The sequence below is a fragment of the Lucilia cuprina genome, chromosome 3, assembly GCF_022045245.1.
Source record: "Lucilia cuprina isolate Lc7/37 chromosome 3, ASM2204524v1, whole genome shotgun sequence".
NCBI classification, from domain to species: Eukaryota; Metazoa; Arthropoda; class Insecta; order Diptera; family Calliphoridae; genus Lucilia; species Lucilia cuprina.
The window spans coordinates 15,031,351-15,052,130 of NC_060951.1; the positions used below are offsets into that span (position 1 = coordinate 15,031,351).

Consider the following 20,780-nt stretch of genomic DNA (forward strand, 5'->3'; position numbering starts at 1 on the left):
TCCATTGTTTGGGTGTAGTAAACACACTTCGTAATTGCATTGCATGTGATATTGCAGTTCTTTAACATAGAATAATGAATGATGCCAGAGGTACCAAAATATTTATTGTTTAGTTCTTTAATTTTTAATTTATCTCACAAATAAGCTACTTCATTTGACTTATTGGTAAATAAATTAATCTTCATTAAAGACTGTAAGTAGATCATTTAATAAAAACAAAAATCCCATTTACTCGCTTTTTTATTTTTATGTACTTTATACAGCGATATTTAAAATTAAAGTCACATAGGACATTTATTAAGAGAAAGTATCAGAGGTTATGCTTTGCAAAAACAGCAATTACCCGTTTTTATCTCCTTTGGGTGGGCTCCGAAAATATGTATATTTCTGATATTATAAAAAGGCGTAAATGCTTTAGAACAGAAAAAATGGTCTCAAAGCACAAAAGTACTAATTTTTGCAGTTTTTCCCACTTTTGTCCCCTTTGATCCAACTTTCGCAACAATACTATTCTAAATCATATTTCTGAAACTTTAAAAAGCATAATAGAATAATTTTTTTGGCTTAAGTAAAGACAATAATTGGTATTTATGATCAAAAGCTCTTCACCCTCCTTGAAAAACGATATAGCCTATTACACTTTCTACCAACGTTTAAATTTCAAGAAAATCGGTTAAGCCGTTTAGGAGTGATTGACAAACAAACGAACAGACTTACAATGAGATTTATAATATATATAAGGATATTAGGATTAACATTTTTATATTTTATAAGGGCTTTTTTACATTAAAAGAGAATTTAAATTAGGACAATGTGTTGTAAAAATCTGCAAATTTTTTTTATAATTCTACACTATCTATATCCAGTGTGCTTTGCTACCTTAAATGCAATGTAAAGAAAAAACACTACACAATTTTGAAGATTCTAAAGAGCCAAATATACTACACAGCGGCTTGTTGAGTAGTGTATGAGGGTGTTTCGTATTTGTACAAATGCTTGACCTTATCCCCTTACCCCCTTCATAAAATACGAGTATATAGATGAAATTAATAAGATTCGGCATAGCCGAATATAACACTTTTACTTGTTAGTACTGACAATACCCACAACGATGGTATCAAAATATTTTTAAAATTATAATTTTTATGAGAGATACTTATGTATATACAAAAAAAATATTTTTCCTTTTTAACAGCCTATTATATTACACAGCACTGTATATTTATTTGAAACGCAATAATTTTGTATGTCTCTTGTAACGGAAAATTTAATTTAATCTTGTTATATAATTTATGTGGGACATGTACTCAGCAAACAATGAGACATCATTCTCAGTTTTGAAAATTATGAACAATTTTGATATATAATTTTTATGAAATAAAATCTATGTAGGTGCAACGAACAAATATTATAATTTTTCAATAAACATTTTAATAGAATATTTGAAATATATTTCATAACACATACCAAATAAATAATGCTTACCTGTAAAACAAACACCAATGACAAGATTATGTATGCTTTAAATTTGTCGCTGGATAAGTACATACATATGTGTATGTACTTGTATATGCTTCAACAATATCAAACACAATTATATTGCAAACTAACAAATACCCTGTGTGCTTCGCTACCCTATCGAAATTGAATACATAATCAATAAATTATTTATTTAGTTATTAAATAATGCAACTTTTCTTAAAGGTTTATTATAATTTTTTATGATGACAATATATTTTATTTAAATTTTGAAATAATACATTATTTTTTTACTTTTATTCTTAAAAAACAATTTATATTCTAATGCCGTGGGATACACAATACTTTTTGTTTTACCATCTAGAAAATTCTAACTACAATTTATGCATCGCCAATTTCTGTCTATGAATAATTTGAATTATCTAACAGTTTTTAAGATTTACGAAATTTTGTTTTTAACTCATAAATGTGATGTCAGTCTCCCGTTAAAAGTCCGGCCGGTATTCTCTAAATGTTCACTTGAAAGTCAAAGTTCTTCATATGAAATGTAAAGATTCTAGCTGTAATAGATTCTTAGATATACAAATTTTTCTATTTAATGCATGTGGGGCCTTCAAGCTCCACAGATGAAGGTCCACCTTTTTTTCATATGAAATGTAAAGATTCTAGCTGTAATAGATTCTTAGATATACAAATTTTTCTATTTAATGCATGTGGGGCCTTCAAGCTCCACAGATGAAGGTCCACCTTTTTTTCTCCAAAAAGTTCAGATGAATATGAAAGAAATTTGAAGAATCTCAGTGAAACAAAATTTGGTATTTAATTCATATGGGAGGTACCATGTACCACACTGGAAGTCCGCTCGTTATACTCTAAATGTCAAATTGAAAGATTCTAGCTCATAAATATATATGTATGTATATATATATTATATATAATATTATATAATATATATATATATATATATATATAATATATATATTATATATAGATATATATATATATATTTATATATATATATATATATTATATATATATATCATATATTATATATATATATATATTATATATATATACTATATATATATATATATATATAGATATATATATATATATATATTTATATATATATACTCTTGACATTTAGAGAATAACGGCCGGACTTTTAACGGGGGCTGATATCACATATATGAGTTTAAAAAAAAACCTTCGTAGATCTTAGAAACTGTTAGATAATTCAAATTCTTCATAGACAGAAATTGGCGATGCATAAATTGGCAAATTGCAATAATTTGCTTGGCAACTCTCATATGTAACACAATGTTAATCTGGAAAACTATTGTAGTTAGAATTTTCTAGATAGTAAAACAAAAATTATTGTGTGTCCCACGGCATTAGAATAGAAATTATTTTTTAAGAATAAAAGTAAAAAATAATGCATTATTTCAAAATTTAAATAAAATATATTGTCATTAAAAAAATTATAATAAACCTTTAAGAAAAATTTAATTATTTAATAACTAAATAAATAATTTATTGATTATGTATTTAATTTCGATAGGGCAGCGAAGCACACCGGGTATTTGTTAGTTTACAATATAATTGTGTTTCATATTGTTGTAGCATATACAAACATACATTCATATGTATGTACTTATTCAGCGACAAATTTAAAGCATACATAATCTTGTCATTGGTGTTTGTTTTACAGGTAAGCATTATTTATTTGGTATGTGTTATGAAATATATTTCAAATATTCTATTAAAATGTTTATTGAAAAATTATAATATTTGTGCGTTGCACCTACATAGATTTTATTTCATAAAAATTATATATGAAAATTGTTCATAATTTTCAAAACTGAGAATGATGTCTCATTGTTTGCTGAGTACATGTCCCACATAAATTATATAACAAGATTAAATTAAATTTCCGTTACAAGAGACATACAAAATTATTGCGTGTCAAATAAATATACAGTGATGTGTAAAATAATAGGCTGTTAAAAAGGAAAAATATTTTTTTTGTATATACATATCTCTCATAAAAATTATAATTTTAAAAATATTTTGATACCATCGTTTTGGGTATTGTCAGTACTAACAATAAAAAGTGTTATATTCGGCTATGCCGAATCTTATTAATTTCAATTTGCACATTTTTTTAAAGAAATAATAATTATGGGCTTCGGAGGGTCCGTTTATATAGGGGCTAAAGAATGGTCAGGAGTTTGTTTTGCATAGCTTAATCGAATAGGAAATTGATTCTGAGCCGACTTTAAGGTGAATGTAGGATCAACATTTTTTAATGTTACAAATATCAGCAACACAAACACCCAAAGGAGGTAAAAACGGGTAAAAAGGGAATTCTGTATTTGCTGTTTTTGCAAAGCATAACCTCTGATACATTCTCTTAATAAATGTCCTATGTGTCTTTAATTTTAAATATCGCTGTATGAAGTACATAAAAATAAAAAAGCGAGTAAATGGGATTTTTGTTTTTATTAAATGATCTACTTACAGTCTTTAACGAAGATTAATTTATTTACTGATAAGTCAAATGAAGTAGCTTATTTGTGTGATAAATTAAAAATTAAAGAACTAAACAATAAACATTTTGGTACCTCTGGCATCATTCATTATTCTATGTTAAAGAACTACAATATCACATAAAATGCAATTATGAAGTGTGTTTACACACCTAAACAATGGATTACGTATAAAGGTATATATTTGGACCCAAAGTAAATAAATAAAGTAGCATCACTTGAACAGCTGACTTTTTTGTTAACTAGAAAAATGAAATTAGTTGTCAAAGTTTGTTTGGAAAATTGTTAACATTATTTATGTCGCCATTTTTAAATTGTGTTTTGCAATTTGTTAAAGTTTGTGAAAAGTTGAAAAAGTGAATTAAAAGTGGTTTTAAAGTAGTTTAAAATGTTATAAATTGTATAATATATAATTGTATAATATATATAATATAATTAAATCTTTAATATTTTTAACTTAAAAGTATATTTTTTATTTATGTTTTGTTCACATTGTTGTTAAAGGAAATTTTTGTTAAATTTTATTTTGACTTGAATTATTTTAAAAACAATATACATGTGTTTGTTGTAGATATTGTTGTACAACAAGAGATGTCGCTACTTTATTAATTTACTTTGTTTGGACCCTTAGATGTGTATGTAGGAGGAAGGATATCTTTTTATTGCGTTATTTTCATTTGTAAAGGTTACAGAATATTCGTATATGTAAGAAACTATTAGAGCTGAAATCTTCAAATTTTACATGAATAACTTTTACATTCGTGTGAACATTAAGAAAATATCGGGCAGACTTTCAATGGGGGCTTAGCATCACATATATAAATTAAATACAAAATTTATCATACCTTGCAAACTGCTGATAATTCAAATTTCTTATAGATATATAGAAATTGGTGATTGGCAACCTCCATATGTAACATATTATTAATCTGGAAAACTATTGTAGTTAGAATTTTCAAAACCGTTAACTGGGTTTTTTATTTGTACTAGAGGATAAACAGAAAATATTGTGTATCCCAAGGAATTAGAATAAGAATTATTTTTTAGGAATAAAAGTATTTATTAAATTTTAGCAAGTAAGAAATTTATTTATAATTTCATTTAATAAGTTGTCATTAAATGAAATTATAATAAACCTTTAAAAAATTGCACAATTTAATAACTAAGTAAATAATTTTTTTGATTATTATGTATTTAATTTCGATTGGAGTGGCGGTAAGAAGGGAACCACTCAAGCAAGCATGAGTGGCTCACATGGGTTCACCTAGTTTCGGTCCCGTTGTGTTACCCTAGTAGACGTAGGAGTCGATTTGATTGTTAAAATTTAGGATATTCTCTAATCTATTGCTATTGTCCATCTTTCATTGAAAGATGGACAATAGCAGAGAAGGTATTGTTTCCTATTCCTCATTATTACAACAGTAGTTGATATATTCGAGACCCACTTTCTGAGGTGATTGCCAATAGTACCGTGTCCCGTTATTACTGATACCAGCGTTCTTATCTGTTCCCTCCGAAACTTAATAGTAAGCTTGATCTGGGAGTATCGTATAGAGGCCAAATTGACCTCAAATTGAGACAGGTGATTTCAATGAACCAGTCTGAACCAATAGCTTACAGTTAGTAAGAGAAATGCCAGTAAATGAGTCGATTTCATCTTCCCCATTCATCGCACCATTCTTGGCAAGCTCATCAATTATACAGTTTCCCTGACAGTTGTTATGTCCAGGGACCCACATTAGCGTTTTCCTAGAAAGTCTCGCTATCTCATTTTAAGATACCCGGCATTCTTCGTTTAACCTAGATGTCGTAAAGACACCGCTAGAGTTTTCGCAGCTTTGCTGTCGGTATAATACATATATCATCCGATATATTGTTTAATAGCAGATATCTCTGCCTGTAAAATGTTACAATGATAATAGCCTAAATAAGTTTTTGATTCCAAATATCTTAATATAGAAGCCACCGCTAACTCTCTCTTTTTCAAATTAATTTACAATACAAAAATTGCATTCTACCCAAAATTTTAACAAGAGAAAGATCGTTTTATTCAGCATTTAATTCTATTAATTAATAATAAAATCACGTATGTAGGTACATAAAACATAAACTTTTTTATAAAAATCTATGAAAAATTAAGAGATATGCTAAGTTTTATAAAAATGGTTTCATGTTTTCTTTTCCAAACAACTACTTCAGTGTTTCATTTTTTAACAATTTTTAAAAAATTTTATACTAATTTTTATTAAAGGTGATAAATTTGTTTTATGATAAATAAACAATTTTTAAATAGTTATATATTTTTAATAAAGTTCATTAAATATAAAAACTAATATAAAACGAATATTCGGGAATGGCCGACCATATGATACCTGATATGAATATAGCTTAAATACAGAGTAGGTAAAAATATCGCTCGCGATCGCTATTTTATTAATAAGGAGTGAGATCGAAAAATTCTTAACATACATATATGTTTATAAAAAAGAAACCACTAAACTTACAGCTTTATTTTTTTATTTGATTCAAATTATTATTACAATTTACAAAAAAAATATTTTTATAGTTTTAATCACTAGTGATGAAATTTTGAACCCTTTTCGGAAACCCTTCCATTAACGTTTTTATAGTGCTTTCTGTCACTTTGCTCGAACATGTAGTCCATCTCCGTTTAAAATCTACCACACTTTTGGACACCTTTTTTGTACTCTTCAATTCTCTTTTAACAAGAGCCCAATATCTCTCCACTGGCCTTAGCTCCGGGCAGTTTGGAGGATTTGCCTCTCTTGGTACAAATACCACATTATTGTTCTTGTACCACTCAAGGGCTTGTTTACCATAGTGACAGGATGCCAAGTCAGACCAAAAATAAGTGGACTCATTATGAAGTATTATGAATGGAAGCAGCCTTTTTTGTAAACATTCCTTGATGTAAATTGGCTTCTTTTGCCGCAACTGCATATTGCTTGCCATACCAAGAACTTTCTGGGAAATTTTGTCTGCTTTTGGGTCCTAAACTTTTCTTCAACATTCCCTCGAGCATCAGCAACATAAAACTTTTGACCTGGAAGTTGCGAAAAATCTGCCAGAACATACGTTTCGTCATCCATTATGCAGCAAGAATATTTTTTTATAAAACTTGACTTCAATTTCCGTGCTCTGTTTTTGGCCTCTAAATTTTTAGCAGCGTTCCTGTCAGGAACTTTTTGAGCCTTGTATGTTTTTAAACCTGCTTTAACTTTTCGTACCAAATAGTCCGAGCACTGAGCTAACCGAGCTGTTTTCCTACCGGATGTGTTGGGAGCTCTTTTGAAAATGCGTTCTATTTTTTGGCTTTAGAAACATCATGTGGACCATTCCTTCTACCTGAACCAGGTTTTCTATCAACTGACAAGTTCTCCCGGTTCTGTTTAATAACATTGGAAACAGTTTGACGGCAGACCTTTGTATGCTTGGCCAACTTTTTGTAAGACCAAGTTGGGTTTAGTTGAAAATATTTAATAATTTCAGTACGCACTTTTTTCTGGTCACTCATTTTAATCAGATTAACAAAAAAATTAATATAATTGATATTACACATAATAACTGACATGTTTTTCAAAGGTAACTTGATCAAAAAAAATCAAATAATACTTTGGTTGAAAAAATTAAAATCCCGAGTTTTATTTTTTTTAACACGCGAGCACAATTTTAATTCTAGTTTTTTTGTATTCTCTTCGTAAGCGATATTTACACCTTTTTTAACTCGCTTGCGAGCGAGTGGAAAACGAGTTAAATTCAAACGGAAAATCAGCAAATGTGTGGTTGCAAGAAAAAGGTTTTATGATGGCAATAAAAAAAATACTAGCAAATAATTATGTGTGGTTATGTGGCCGTAGATTTTATGACGGTCACAAAAAATGAATTCTAAGAATATGTTAAAAAGAAAATCTTCACATTTTTATGTAAATTTGTATATTTTTTCATATATACATTGATGGACATGGACAAAAATAAAATTACTAATTAAAAGGCGGATAAGACAACGAAACAAAAATTAGAAAGAGTTCCCTTCGACACCTATACGACGATATTTTTAAATATTGGAAAACGAAGAAGTTATATGATCCTGAAATAGGACATTTGCTAGATGTGACTTTATCAGTTTCATCAACACAGGCTTCTGTAGAAAGAGCATTTGGTGCAAAAATTGAATTTAAAGGTTATGAACAAATATATTATAGATATGTACATACAGTGAATCAACTAAGTTTTTTGCCTACCATTTTTTAAGAGAATTTAGTTTTTTGTTCATAAATAAAATTCAAAAAGCAGGAAAAAAGTAAATTTATGTTTTCCAATTAAAAATAGGGATTGTATAAACTGGGAAAACGAAGAAAATATATAAAATACAATTATTGGTGCATTTGTTTTTGCATTTTATTATTTTTCATGAGAATTTGGATGTCAATAAAGTATTTTGCATATTGAGAATTCCGGTTAATTTCGTTGGGGTTTTCAAATTATTTTTTAAATTCTTTTTTGAATTTATTGTTTTATTGCTAAAAGGACGAGTTTTAATTATTTTTCAATTGCGATTGTGCGAAATGTGATGATTTGCCATAAAAATGTTTAAAGCATAATAATGAGGCAATTTCGATATAAAAAATTAGTTAGATTTCTAGAACAAGTGTAAATTAATGAAATATAATTATGTGATGTTTAATCAATAACATTAAAAAATATAGATTAGAGTAATTGATGAAATGATCCAAAGAATTATTAGAAAAAAAACGCACCGAGTGCTCTTTTAAAATCTTCAACTGCCAAAGTAAGGCGACTTGTATCCGAGGAAAACCATTGGACTCTTGATTTATCTTCTCCAAAATCCATGTACCTGTAAACGACCTAAGGTTGCTTGGAACCAATGTAAAGTGAACTGTCGTGTAGTACTGGAAGAATACCTAATTTAGATATTTTAAAATAGAGGTGGTTATCATATCCTTAGGTCAACAAAAGTAGCATTTTTCAGCTAATGCATACACTTATATATATTTAGAACATAAATCACGAATAACTATCCAGATCCAAATACGCCTACTGTATGTTATTCATAAAATAAAGCATTTAAAATATGAGATTGAAAATCAAGATTTTAACATGTAACAATTCTATAGTGGTATATGGTGATGTCCCCATACTTAGAGAGGTTGGGATGGTACTTAGTGTTAGATTTATTGAATAAGAATCAATATTCAACAATTCTGAACAAAATTTACACAATACTCCCAAATAAATGGGGTTTCCGTAATGTAGTTTTTGTTTATCAATACAAAATTACCAAAAACCCAGACTATTTTTGTTATAATATATAGATTTATACCTTACTAAACATTTTTTCTAGGTCCAAATCCATTGATTATCTAATATATTATGTATCCAATTCAAAATTACTTATTATTTTCGAAATTTAATCAAAGAAACGCTAGATTTCATGTTAAGTCAAATATTTATAAACTCTTATAGGTATATAGGATAATAAATCGGTTAATAAATGTCCAAATTTAGTCGTTCCACTACTAAAATATCTAAAAAGTGTTATTCTAATATATAGGAGTAATAAAAATATTAAATTTTATAAAATAATGTAGCAATATTAAAAAAAATAAGAAAAAAAACCTAAAAAAGCAAAATACTTTATTGACCTAAAAACTTAACAATATGTTCACATTTTATAAAAATATCGTTAACTAATATCTCGATTTTACTTTTTATGGTAGAAAATTAAAATATAAGATATTCTTTAAAAAATACCACAATCAAATTGCTTTATTTTGCTAAAAAATTGTTCAGATAAAGTTTTTTCTTAAAATTTTTAAATTTTTACATTACTTAATTGATTCACTGTATGTATGTATGTATGTATGTATGTATGTATGTATGTATGTATGTATGTATGTATGTATGTATGTACATACTGTATGATGTTTTTTATAAAAATTATTCGTATAACTTTATTTACAATAACACTGACAACTTTTTGCGCACAACCTCAACCAAATTATTAGGACAAAAAATACCTACATATGTATGTATACCTATATACAGTCATACATAAATGCATTTTCTTAATGGACATACATATGTACATATGTATATTCATACGCATTTGCACACGTGCAAAAGGGTAAACATGTAATAAAACCACAAGCAAATTCTTAGAAATTTAAAGGAACAAATAAACATATAACAAGTAATTCATAAAAAAAACAAAAGTTGCAGCCTTATTTGACATACACACATAAATATGTATTTGAATTTTTTTTCTTCTTTCTTGCCACACACTATTAAATTATGTGGCACAATTCAAAAATTCTAAACTGCAAATAATATCCATACACATGTACATATGAATGGATGTACATACATAGGTTTTTTTTCAGTTTTTTGATATCGGTAAAATGGTTATGTGTTATAAATTTTAATTTGTTGTGTCTACAAAATTATAAAACTCGCGATTAACTCGTTTCGACTCGAATCGCGAGCGAAGTGGGATCTAGAAGGGCATGTAACTGAAAAAATAACAGTATTACAATTAATCGTCGCAGGATGAAATGTAGCTACAGACAAGCCATAAATATTGATATATCATATGTAACGATCGGACTTAAAATGATGACGTATATACTAAAAGGGCGGTATTTCTAGGCTTCTCAAAAAAATAATTTTTATATTTTTGGAAATGTTTTTAACATATCTTTAATTCTAGGGGGTGACTGACACAATTTTTTTTTGTCCAAAGAGACCGACCCACTCTAGTGTCCAGTGTATCAAAATAAATTAATAGTGAATAAAAGAAGTCTAGTTTTATATGAATAACAATCAAAGACTATAAATGGAATTTACACAAATGTACAAGGATTAATAAATAACTTTAATTTAATTGAAATAATGGCAGCAAACGAAAATATTGATTTTATCATACAATCAGAGACACATTTTACTAAGAAAAACATGGAGAATGACTAAAATAATGGAAAAAAATGAAGACTTTAAATACTGGATGCTATTATGTAAAGTAGAATTTGACAATATACAGATCACCTAGTTGTAGATAATCATAATTTTGAGAGATTTTTTATGCAATATTGGAAGAAAACTATGATACAAACTGTGATATAATTATAAGTGGGGCTTTTAATATTGACTGGGCTCAAAATAGCTACTATAAACAAAAGATAGAAAATTTAATAAACGATAATGTCTTAAGCAAGTAGTAAGTCATTATACGCGTAAAACTTAAAGATCAAATACATTAATCGACTATGATGTATTAACAAATAGTAAAAAATAAACGTAAAAAGGAAAAATAACTCTAACCAGTACACAGTGGGGCAGAATGGAAATTTTTTGGAAATAAATCTGGCATTTCTAAACGGCTGATTCGATCGGGAGTGAGCGTAGCCACGGAGTATTCGAGTTTTAGTTTTGAAGATGAACCCCGCAGATGCCCCAGGGACGGAGCTGTGGCGGCTCAAATAGGGTACCTACGACATGTAAAATTTTTAAACTCGTGTCATTTTTTTTGTTTTTCACCCAAATACAAAGATTTTTATATTTTCTGAAAGCGCTCGACGAGATCTTGAAAAAACATGCTTGGACATACTACTTATCTCTTATAATGTCCGAGTTATAGGCATTTAAAAATTTAGTGATACAAAATTTACCATACCTTGGTCCGCCTTTTTTGAATACCGGGCCTAATTTTGGACCAAATGGACTCAATTTTTTCTTGTTAGTTAGACAACAAAATTTCCAATAATATACAAAAAATTAGATCAATATCATTTACAGATCCAAAAATATACGTTTTTCAATTTAAAAATACAAAAAAATTTAGATTTTTGCCGTTTTTTTGCCCCAAAATGTGTCTTAACTCTTTTATTAATAAAATTAAATTTTCTTTAAGAACATATAACAATTTTATAGTTTTCTAAAAGGTATCTTTACGCAGAACGCTTTGGCGCAAAAAACTTGTCCTATTTTTTGATAATGTTGCCACTGCGTCCTTCCGAATATGACCTATTTTTTATCAAAACTTCAACTTTGGGCGACATGTTCTAAAATCCCAAAGCTGGGATCAGAAAACTGAAAGCAGTTTTGGAAACCTCAATATGTTTTCTATTTACTCCAAAAGTATTTTTCCAGCCCTGAAAGAAATGTGGACCCTATGGGCAAAAATGTAAAAATCCCATTTTTGGGATTTTCATTCCTATTTTTGGGAATTGCGGGATGCCCTTTGACCTTTTCAATTTTTTTTGCATTTTCTTATTTGAAATGACAAATTTAACAAGCGTTGAAGATTTCATTGAGTTTTGTTCATAAATAAAGATTTTGTCATATATTACATATTTGTTAAATTTCTAAAACTATGATTTATATCAAAATTTTAATAGGGTCGCAGATAGCTACAACAATTTAGTCCATATTTATCCCTTAATGTCTTTTTTTTAGTTAGATATGGAAATTCTCGACCCTTTACAAAAAATTTCAAGCCAATATCTCAATTACATTCAAAAATATGTTCATTTAAACTTGTGTCGTTTAATTTCATATTTTAGTATTAAGTATGACAGAACATACATTTGGTGTTGAATAAAATATTTGGACAATTTTAAAAAATTGTATATACATTGTATTTGGGTGAAAAACAAAAAAATGGCACGAGTTTAAAAATTTTACATGTCGTAGGTACCCTACTTTGAGCCGCCACAGCTCCGTCCCTGGGGCATCTGCGGGGTTCATCTTCAAAACTTAAACTCAAATACTCCTTGGCTACGCTCACGCCAAATTTTATCCCGATCGGATCAGCCGTTTAGAAATGCCAGATTTATTTCCAAAAAATTTCCATTCTGCCCCACTGTGTAGTAGTATTAATAAATGGTATAATGCAGAATTGAGAATGTTAAAAAAATTATAAATTAAGAAAATATGAAGGAGCAAAATTTCAAAATACAACCGAAACGTGGTCAAACTATGGTTGATTGGTTGGTAGTTCAGGCTGCAATAGATGCACACGTGGGTCCTATTAATCCCTTTGTGATACCTGTATAAGTGTAATAAAGAGAAGATAAGTGTAATAAAGAGAAGAGGAAGAGGACATAGAAAGTTATGGTGAGAGATAACAGTGAAGAGGTATTAAGGATATTATAATGTATTGGAAGATAGAGAGAGAAACTAAGAACAAGACATAAGAGAGGAAGAATCTTGAACTCGAAAAAGCTACTGATCAGTGCTATTTGAAATACTAGAAAAAGTAGTTAAAATCCAAATAGAAAAATATATGGAAGAAAACTCACTATTATCTAAATATCAATCCTGGTTTCGTAATAAATACTCATGTGGGACAAAGATAAACTATGTTGTTAATAGATGGAAAAATAAAAAGTATAATAATAAAATAATTTTTTAAGACTTTAGGAGAGCTTAAATGTTTTCAACCTTATTTAACTAATAGAGGGCAATACACAAAAATAAACAATGTAAAATCAAATTTTATAGTAAACGACTAAGTGTTTCACAAGGCTCAATTTTGGGTGCACTATTATTTATTATTAGAGTCCGACCGAACTCAAAATTTTGTTCGGTACCGTACACCGAACCCGAACTTCGGTAAATTTGAAAGTTCGGCCGAACCCGAACTTTATTCGGTTTTCAAAGTTCGGTGAGCACGAACTTTTTTCTTAAATAAAAAACTTATTTAACATAAACAAGTAAGAGTGCTATATTCGGTTGTTCCGAATCTTATATACCCTTCACCATAGTGTATTTTAAACATATTAGTTTTATAAATTTTTTCCCGACAACGCTAAACGAAATAAAAAACAAAATACACAAGGCATCTAAACCAAAACATACATAACGAAAAACACAGAAAAACAAAATAACGCAATAAAACCAACCTACATCCAAATATACGAACAGAATTCACAAAAACAAAACAAAATACACAACCTAATGACGCCTACAGCATCCAAACATACATGACGAAAAACACAGCTGAAAAACCAAATACATCTACACACACGTGTACATATTTTTCTAATATACAGTGTATTTAACAAAGCATGAAAAAAAAATATGAAATTTTTTGATGAAATTTTCAGAGGTTGTCTCGGATTTTTGCTCATATCTCCGTTATTTACCGACCGATTTTGCTGATTTTAAATAGCGATCTTCTCGAAAGCATGTCTAACAGAATTATTGAAGATTCGGATCTCGCCGATATCTGGGGTCATCTAAAAACTGATTTCAACAGACAGACGGACATGGTCTTATCGACTCCGCTATCTATAAGGATTCAGAATATATATACTTTAAAAGGTCGGAAAATTATATTATAGAAATTACAAACGGAATGACAAACTTATATATACCCTTCTCACGAAAGAGAAGGGTATAAATAATAAACATTTAATTATTTACAAGTACAACACATTGAAAATAACGGTACCAACTTGACGAAAGAAAGCATTGCAGTCAGATCAATGTAAAAAAGAACAACAATGTTTACATAGGGATCAAAACAAATAAGTAAATAAGACAAAATAAGAAAAATATTAGGACTGCCCTACAAATAAGTTAAATCAAATAAAAATAACAATAACAATATACAATAATGGGACAAATAAAATATCTCTTCCTTTGAACACCTCTTCAACTCTACCACGCTTCCAATCTTTACGGGACACAGCACAGTGGGGCAGAATGGAAATTTTTTGGAAATAAATCTGGCGTTTCTAAACGGCTGATCCGATCGGGATAAAATTTGGCGTGACCGTAGCCAAGGAGTATTCGAGTTTAAGTTTTGAAGATGAACCCCGCAGATGCCCCAGGGACGGAGCTGTGGCGGCTCAAAGTAGGGTACCTACGACATGTAAAATTTTTAAACTCGTGCCATTTTTTGTTTTTCTGAAAGCGCTTGACGAAATCTTGAAAAAACATGCTTGGACATACTACTTATCTCTTACAATATCCGAGTTATAGGCATTTAAAAATTTAGTGATACAAAATTTAACATACCTTGGTCCGCCTTTTTTTGAATACCGGGCGTAATTTTGGACCAAATGGACTCAATTTTTTCTTGTTAGTTAGACAACAAAATTTCCAATAATATACAAAAAATTTCATATCAATATCATTTACAGATCCAAAAATATACGTTTTTTAATTTAATAATTCAAAAAATTTTAGATTTTTGCCGTTTTTTTGCCCAAAATGTGTCTTAACTCTTTTATTAATAAAATAAAATTTTCTTTAACAACATATAACAATTTTATAGTTTTCTAAAAGGTATCTTTACGCAGAACGCTTTGGCGTAAAAAACTTATCCTATTTTTTGATAATGTTGCCAATGCGTCCTTCCGAATGTGACCTATTTTTTATCAAAACTTCAAATTTGGGCGACATGTTCTAAAATCCCAAAGCTGGGATCAGAAAACTGAAAGCAGTTTTGGAAACCTCAATATGTTTTCTATTTACTCCAAAAGTAATTTCCCAGCCCTGAAAGAAATGTGGACCCTATGGGCAAAAATGTAAAAAAATCCCATTTTTGGGATTTTCATTCCTATTTTTGGGAATTGCGGGATGCCCTTTGACCTTTTCAATTTTTTTTTTGCATTTTCTTATATGAAATGACAAATTTAACAAGCGTTGAAGATTTCATTGAGTTTCGTTCATAAATAAAGATTTTGTCATATATTACATATTTGTTCAATTTCTAAAACTATGATTTATATCAAAATTTTAAGAGCGTCGCAGATAGCTACAACAATTTAGTCTATATTTATACCTTAATATCTTTTTTTAGTTAGATATGGAAATTCTCGACCCTTTAAAAAAAATTTCAAGCCAATATCTCAATTACATTCAAAAATATGTTCATTTAAACCTGTGTCCTTTAATTTCATCTTTTATTACATACATTTGGTGTTGAATAAAATATTTGGACAAATTTTAAAAATTATTTAGTTAATTATTTTATTAAAGACTATTATGAGCCACGCACAACAACACTTAAATCACCCCAGACAAACCACCTTTCCCGCCAACCGAAATATAAAACACAATTTAATACAATATCATCAGTTAGTATAATAGCTTTTTTTATTTGAACTGTTTATCTTAAACATAATACAATAAATTCTTTCAACCTACTTATATAGTTAATTCCTAACACTACTTATTTTCTATAAAATAATCGGTATACATATCCAGAAGGTAATATAAGTCCTTTAAATCTTCCTCGTTTTGAGATGATAGAGTTTCATAACAAATCCATCTTTTTCGCATAGTTGAAAGAACAGGATCAGAAGATAGAAGTAAACTATTAAAAAAATCTTCATTCTGTGATTGCCTGGAGCATTTTCTTGAGCTGAAAAGTTGAACATGCTTAAAATCTCGATTCCTCGCTTCCTGGGCTTCTTCTGTTAACTCTCCAAATGGAAGAATATTCAATTCAATTTTTATTTGACCATGACACAATACTTTGTGTACTGTTGTTGTTAGTTCCCTCCATGGATACAGAGATACAAGTAATTTAGAAATTTCAGATGTATATTCCCCAAATCGATTTCCATTAATTTTATGTTTACTATGCAGTGCCATTAAAATAGTGTTAACTCTTCGAAGCAACTCCTTGTCGATTCCAGTTATTTTTGAAGTAATTTCAAAATCACGAAAAAACCTTGTCGTCGTATTACCGTCATTTGTACTACCGCAACTTGGAAGTGGTTTGTCGATGTTTAATCCCATCTGAACTTTAAATTCTTCTTTTTTCCGCAGCTCTCAGTTCTTTCAATTCTTCATTATTTTTTGTTGATTTACTAAGATTCTCTGGCACACTTCTATATTTGAGGTCGTATGCTACACATAGCAAAAGTAATTCAAAAATCGTATTCTGGCATGAAGTGGTGAAATTCTGAAAGACAAGACTTCTTCATTAATACTTCTGCTTTTGTTTATATTTGAGAATTGCGACTTTTTCTCATTACATATTGAGCATCTCCAGAAGGAAGAAGTTTCTGTTATGGCATTGCTGACCTTTCCATCAATCATTGTTAAACTTAGCTGATATGATACGTTAATAGAGAATTCCTTTATTTTTATGCAAATGGGCTCCAGTGCATTTATTTCATCTTTTAAATATTCCACTAAATCTTTTGTTGTTTTCTTTGACTCCTTTATATATTCAAATCCAATGGGTCTACAAAAATTTTTTAAACCCGGAGATGTATTGATCAATATATCTTCAAATGAATTTCCGATGCTTGACGATGATGGATTAAGGGAATATGGACGAATCCGTAATGGCACTAATGATGACATAAATACACTTTTGTAGTCTGCTAATGTCCGACTTGTTTGTATTCTGAAGGTTCTGATAAACCGTCACATCCCCACTTACACATTAAGACAACATCACAGTTATGAATTTTCCTTAGTTGGTCTTCTGAAAAGTCTGACACAATTCTTGATGCTGTGTTTTCGAGCAAAGATGATATATCAATACAAGCTTCCACATCATTAACAGCAATAGGTGATGGTCGGATAGTTTGTTTTTTTCCTGGATTGCCTTGTATGATGGTTATATATTGTGTCCTTTTTCATGCAGAGCTTTCCTTAATATTTGGAACTTATTTCGACTGAGACCTAGTTCCAACATAAGCGCTATTGCTTCCTCTTCAGTAAAATTTGATTGTGAAGTTGGAGTTGGTATACTTTCCACAATTCGCTTAAGTCGTTTTGGTGAACATAAGTCTTCGTATGAAGGCGCTCCTGCTGATGTGTTGTAAGTTGAGATTTCCGTAGTAGTTTCCATCCAACTACAAAATTTTAATCAAAATTTCTTTTGATTTCCATCCACAGACTTACTTTTTACATCAAAAAGTTTTAAAAAGTTTTCAATTTTTGATATGCCTGTTTTGTCTACTTTTCTACTATATGTAGTTTGTATATAATTTGAAATGTCTTTAATTCTTTCTGGCCCTTTTGAAGATACACTCCATAAAACGGAACACAACTCTTCATACTTTAATGTAAACTTCATTGTAGATTTATTAAATATGGTACTTAAAATCTGAGAATTCTACCAATTCTTGTCATTTCCGATACAGGTATTCCAAAGTAAAAAATTACGAATTGTCTACCTATTAACATTTAGGACTATATTACTATAACCTGTAATTCAGTCATTGATATTCTTATTAGTGAATGAATCGAAATTATCATTACCTGTATATTTTTACCTATATGATCATAAACGAAACAGATCTGTCGAAAAAATTTAGGTAAAAAATAGTTATAAATTTCTGAAAATTTAAGCATAATAGGATCTTTCAATTATAAGGATAAGCAAACAAATAGAAAATAGGTAAATATAAGATTTAAACATGTTGTCATATTTAATACTAAAATATGAAAAATATGAAATTAAAGGACACAGGTTTAAATGAACATATTTTTGAATGTAATTGAGATATTGGCTTGAAATTTTTTGTAAAGGGTCGAGAAAAAAGATATTAAGGGTTAAATATGGACTAAATTGTTGTAGCTATCTGCGACCCTATTAAAATTTTGATATAAATCATAGTTTTAGAAATTTAACAAATATGTAATATATGACAAAATCTTTATTTATGAACAAAACTCAATGAAATCTTCAACGCTTGTTAAATTTGTTATTCCAAATAAGAAAATGCAAAAAAAAAAAAATTGAAAAGGTCAAAGGGCATCCCGCAATTCCCAATAATAGGAATGAAAATCCCAAAAATGGGATTTTTTACATTTTTGCCCATAGGGTCCACATTTCTTTCAGGGCTGGGAAAATACTTTTGGAGTAAATAGAAAACATATTGAGGTTTCCAAAACTGCTTTCAGTTTTCTGATCCCAGCTTTGGGATTTTAGAACATGTCGCCCAAAGTTGAAGTTTTGATAAAAAATAGGTCATATTCGGAAGGTCGCACTGGCAACATTTTCAAAAAATAGGACAAGTTTTTTACGCCAAAGCGTTCTGCGTAAAGATACCTTTTAGAAAACTATAAAATTGTTATATGTTGTTAAAAAAAAATTTTATTTTATTAAAAAAAAAGTTAAGACACATTTTGGGCAAAAAAACGGCAAAAATCTAAAATTTTTTGAATTTTTAAATTAAAAAACGTATATTTTTGGATCTGTAAATGATATTGATATGAAATTTTTTGTATATTATTGGAAATTTTGTTGTCTAACTAACAAGTCTCGGATTGTCTCGGATTTTTGCTCATATTTCCGTTATTTACTGACCGATTTTGCTGATTTTAAATAGCGATCTTCTCGAAAGCATGTCTGACAGAATTATTGAAGATTCGGATCTCGCCGATATCTGGGGTCATCTAAAAACTGATTTCAACAGACAGACGGACAGACAGACAGACAGACAGACGGACATGGTCTTATCGACTCCGCTATCTATAAGGATTCAGAATATATATACTTTAAAAGGTCGGAAAATTATATTATAGAAATTACAAACGGAATGACAAACTTATATATACCCTTCTCACGAAAGAGAAGGGTATAAATAATAAACATTTAATTATTTACAAGTACAACACATTGAAAATAACGGTACCAACTTGACGAAAGAAAGCATTGCAGTCAGATCAATGTAAAAAAGAACAACAATTTTTACATAGGGATCAAAACAAATAAGTAAATAAGACAAAATAAGAAAAATATTAGGACTGCCCTACAAATAAGTTAAATCAAATAAAAATAACAATATACAATAATGGGACAAATAAAATAAGTTAAAGAAAACAAATAAATTAAAATGAAACTAATAAATAAAATTCGCTCCTCTATGAGCCATTAGGCGACATCCCCACCCCCGTGGATCAGCTACGATTCACTACTCCACATGGAGGATGGCCAGCTTGGAAACAGGACGTCTTAATACACCAGTATTTGTGCGAACATCAGCCGTCGAATAACACCATCTCTTCCTTTGAACACCTCTTCAACTCTACCACGCTTCCAATCTTTACGGGACACAGCATAGTGGGGCAGAATGGAAATTTTTTGGAAATAAATGTGGCGTTTCTAAACGGCTGATCCGATCGGGATAAAATTTGGCGTGAGCGTAGCCAAGGAGTATTCGAGTTTAAGTTTTGAAGATGAACCCCGCAGATGCCCAGATCCCGATCGGATCAGCCGTTTAGAAACGCCAAATTTATTTCCAAAAAATTTCCATTCTGCCCCACTGTGCTGTGTCCCGTAAAGATTGGAAGCGTGGTAGAGTTGAAGAGGTGTTCAAAGAGATGGTGTTATTCGACGGCTGATGTTCGCACAAATACTGGTGTATTAAGACGTCCTGTTTCCAAGCTGGCCATCCTCCATGTGGAGTAGTGAATCGTAGCTGATCCACGGGGGTGGGGATGTCGCCTAATGGCTCATAGAGGAGCGAATTTTATTTATTAGTTTCATTTTAATTTATTTGTTTTCTTTAACTTATTTTATTTGTCCCATTATTGTATATTGTTATTTTTATTTGATTTAACTTATTTGTAGGGCAGTCCTAATATTTTTCTTATTTTGTCTTATTTACTTATTTGTTTTGATCCCTATGTAAAAATTGTTGTTCTTTTTTACATTGATCTGACTGCAATGCTTTCTTTCGTCAAGTTGGTACCGTTATTTTCAATGTGTTGTACTTGTAAATAATTAAATGTTTA

General features: G+C 29.5%; 1 protein-coding gene across 4 annotated transcripts in view; it reads right to left on the reverse strand.

Annotated features, from left to right (window-relative positions):
• The window catches only part of LOC111683130 (protein trapped in endoderm-1), a 78,741-nt gene that overhangs the window by 38,851 nt on the left and 19,110 nt on the right, over positions 1 to 20,780 (reverse strand). For 3 of the 4 annotated variants that reach the window (XM_046945575.1, XM_046945574.1, XM_046945573.1), the window contains exon 1: positions 4,874 to 4,951. The exons of the other annotated variant lie outside the window; for it this stretch is intronic. In XM_046945575.1, coding sequence (XP_046801531.1) covers positions 4,874 to 4,948 — 75 coding nt within the window. In that variant the 5' untranslated portion in view covers positions 4,949 to 4,951. Of the gene's footprint in view, positions 1 to 4,873; positions 4,952 to 20,780 lie in introns of those variants that run through there. 4 annotated transcript variants of the gene reach the window in all.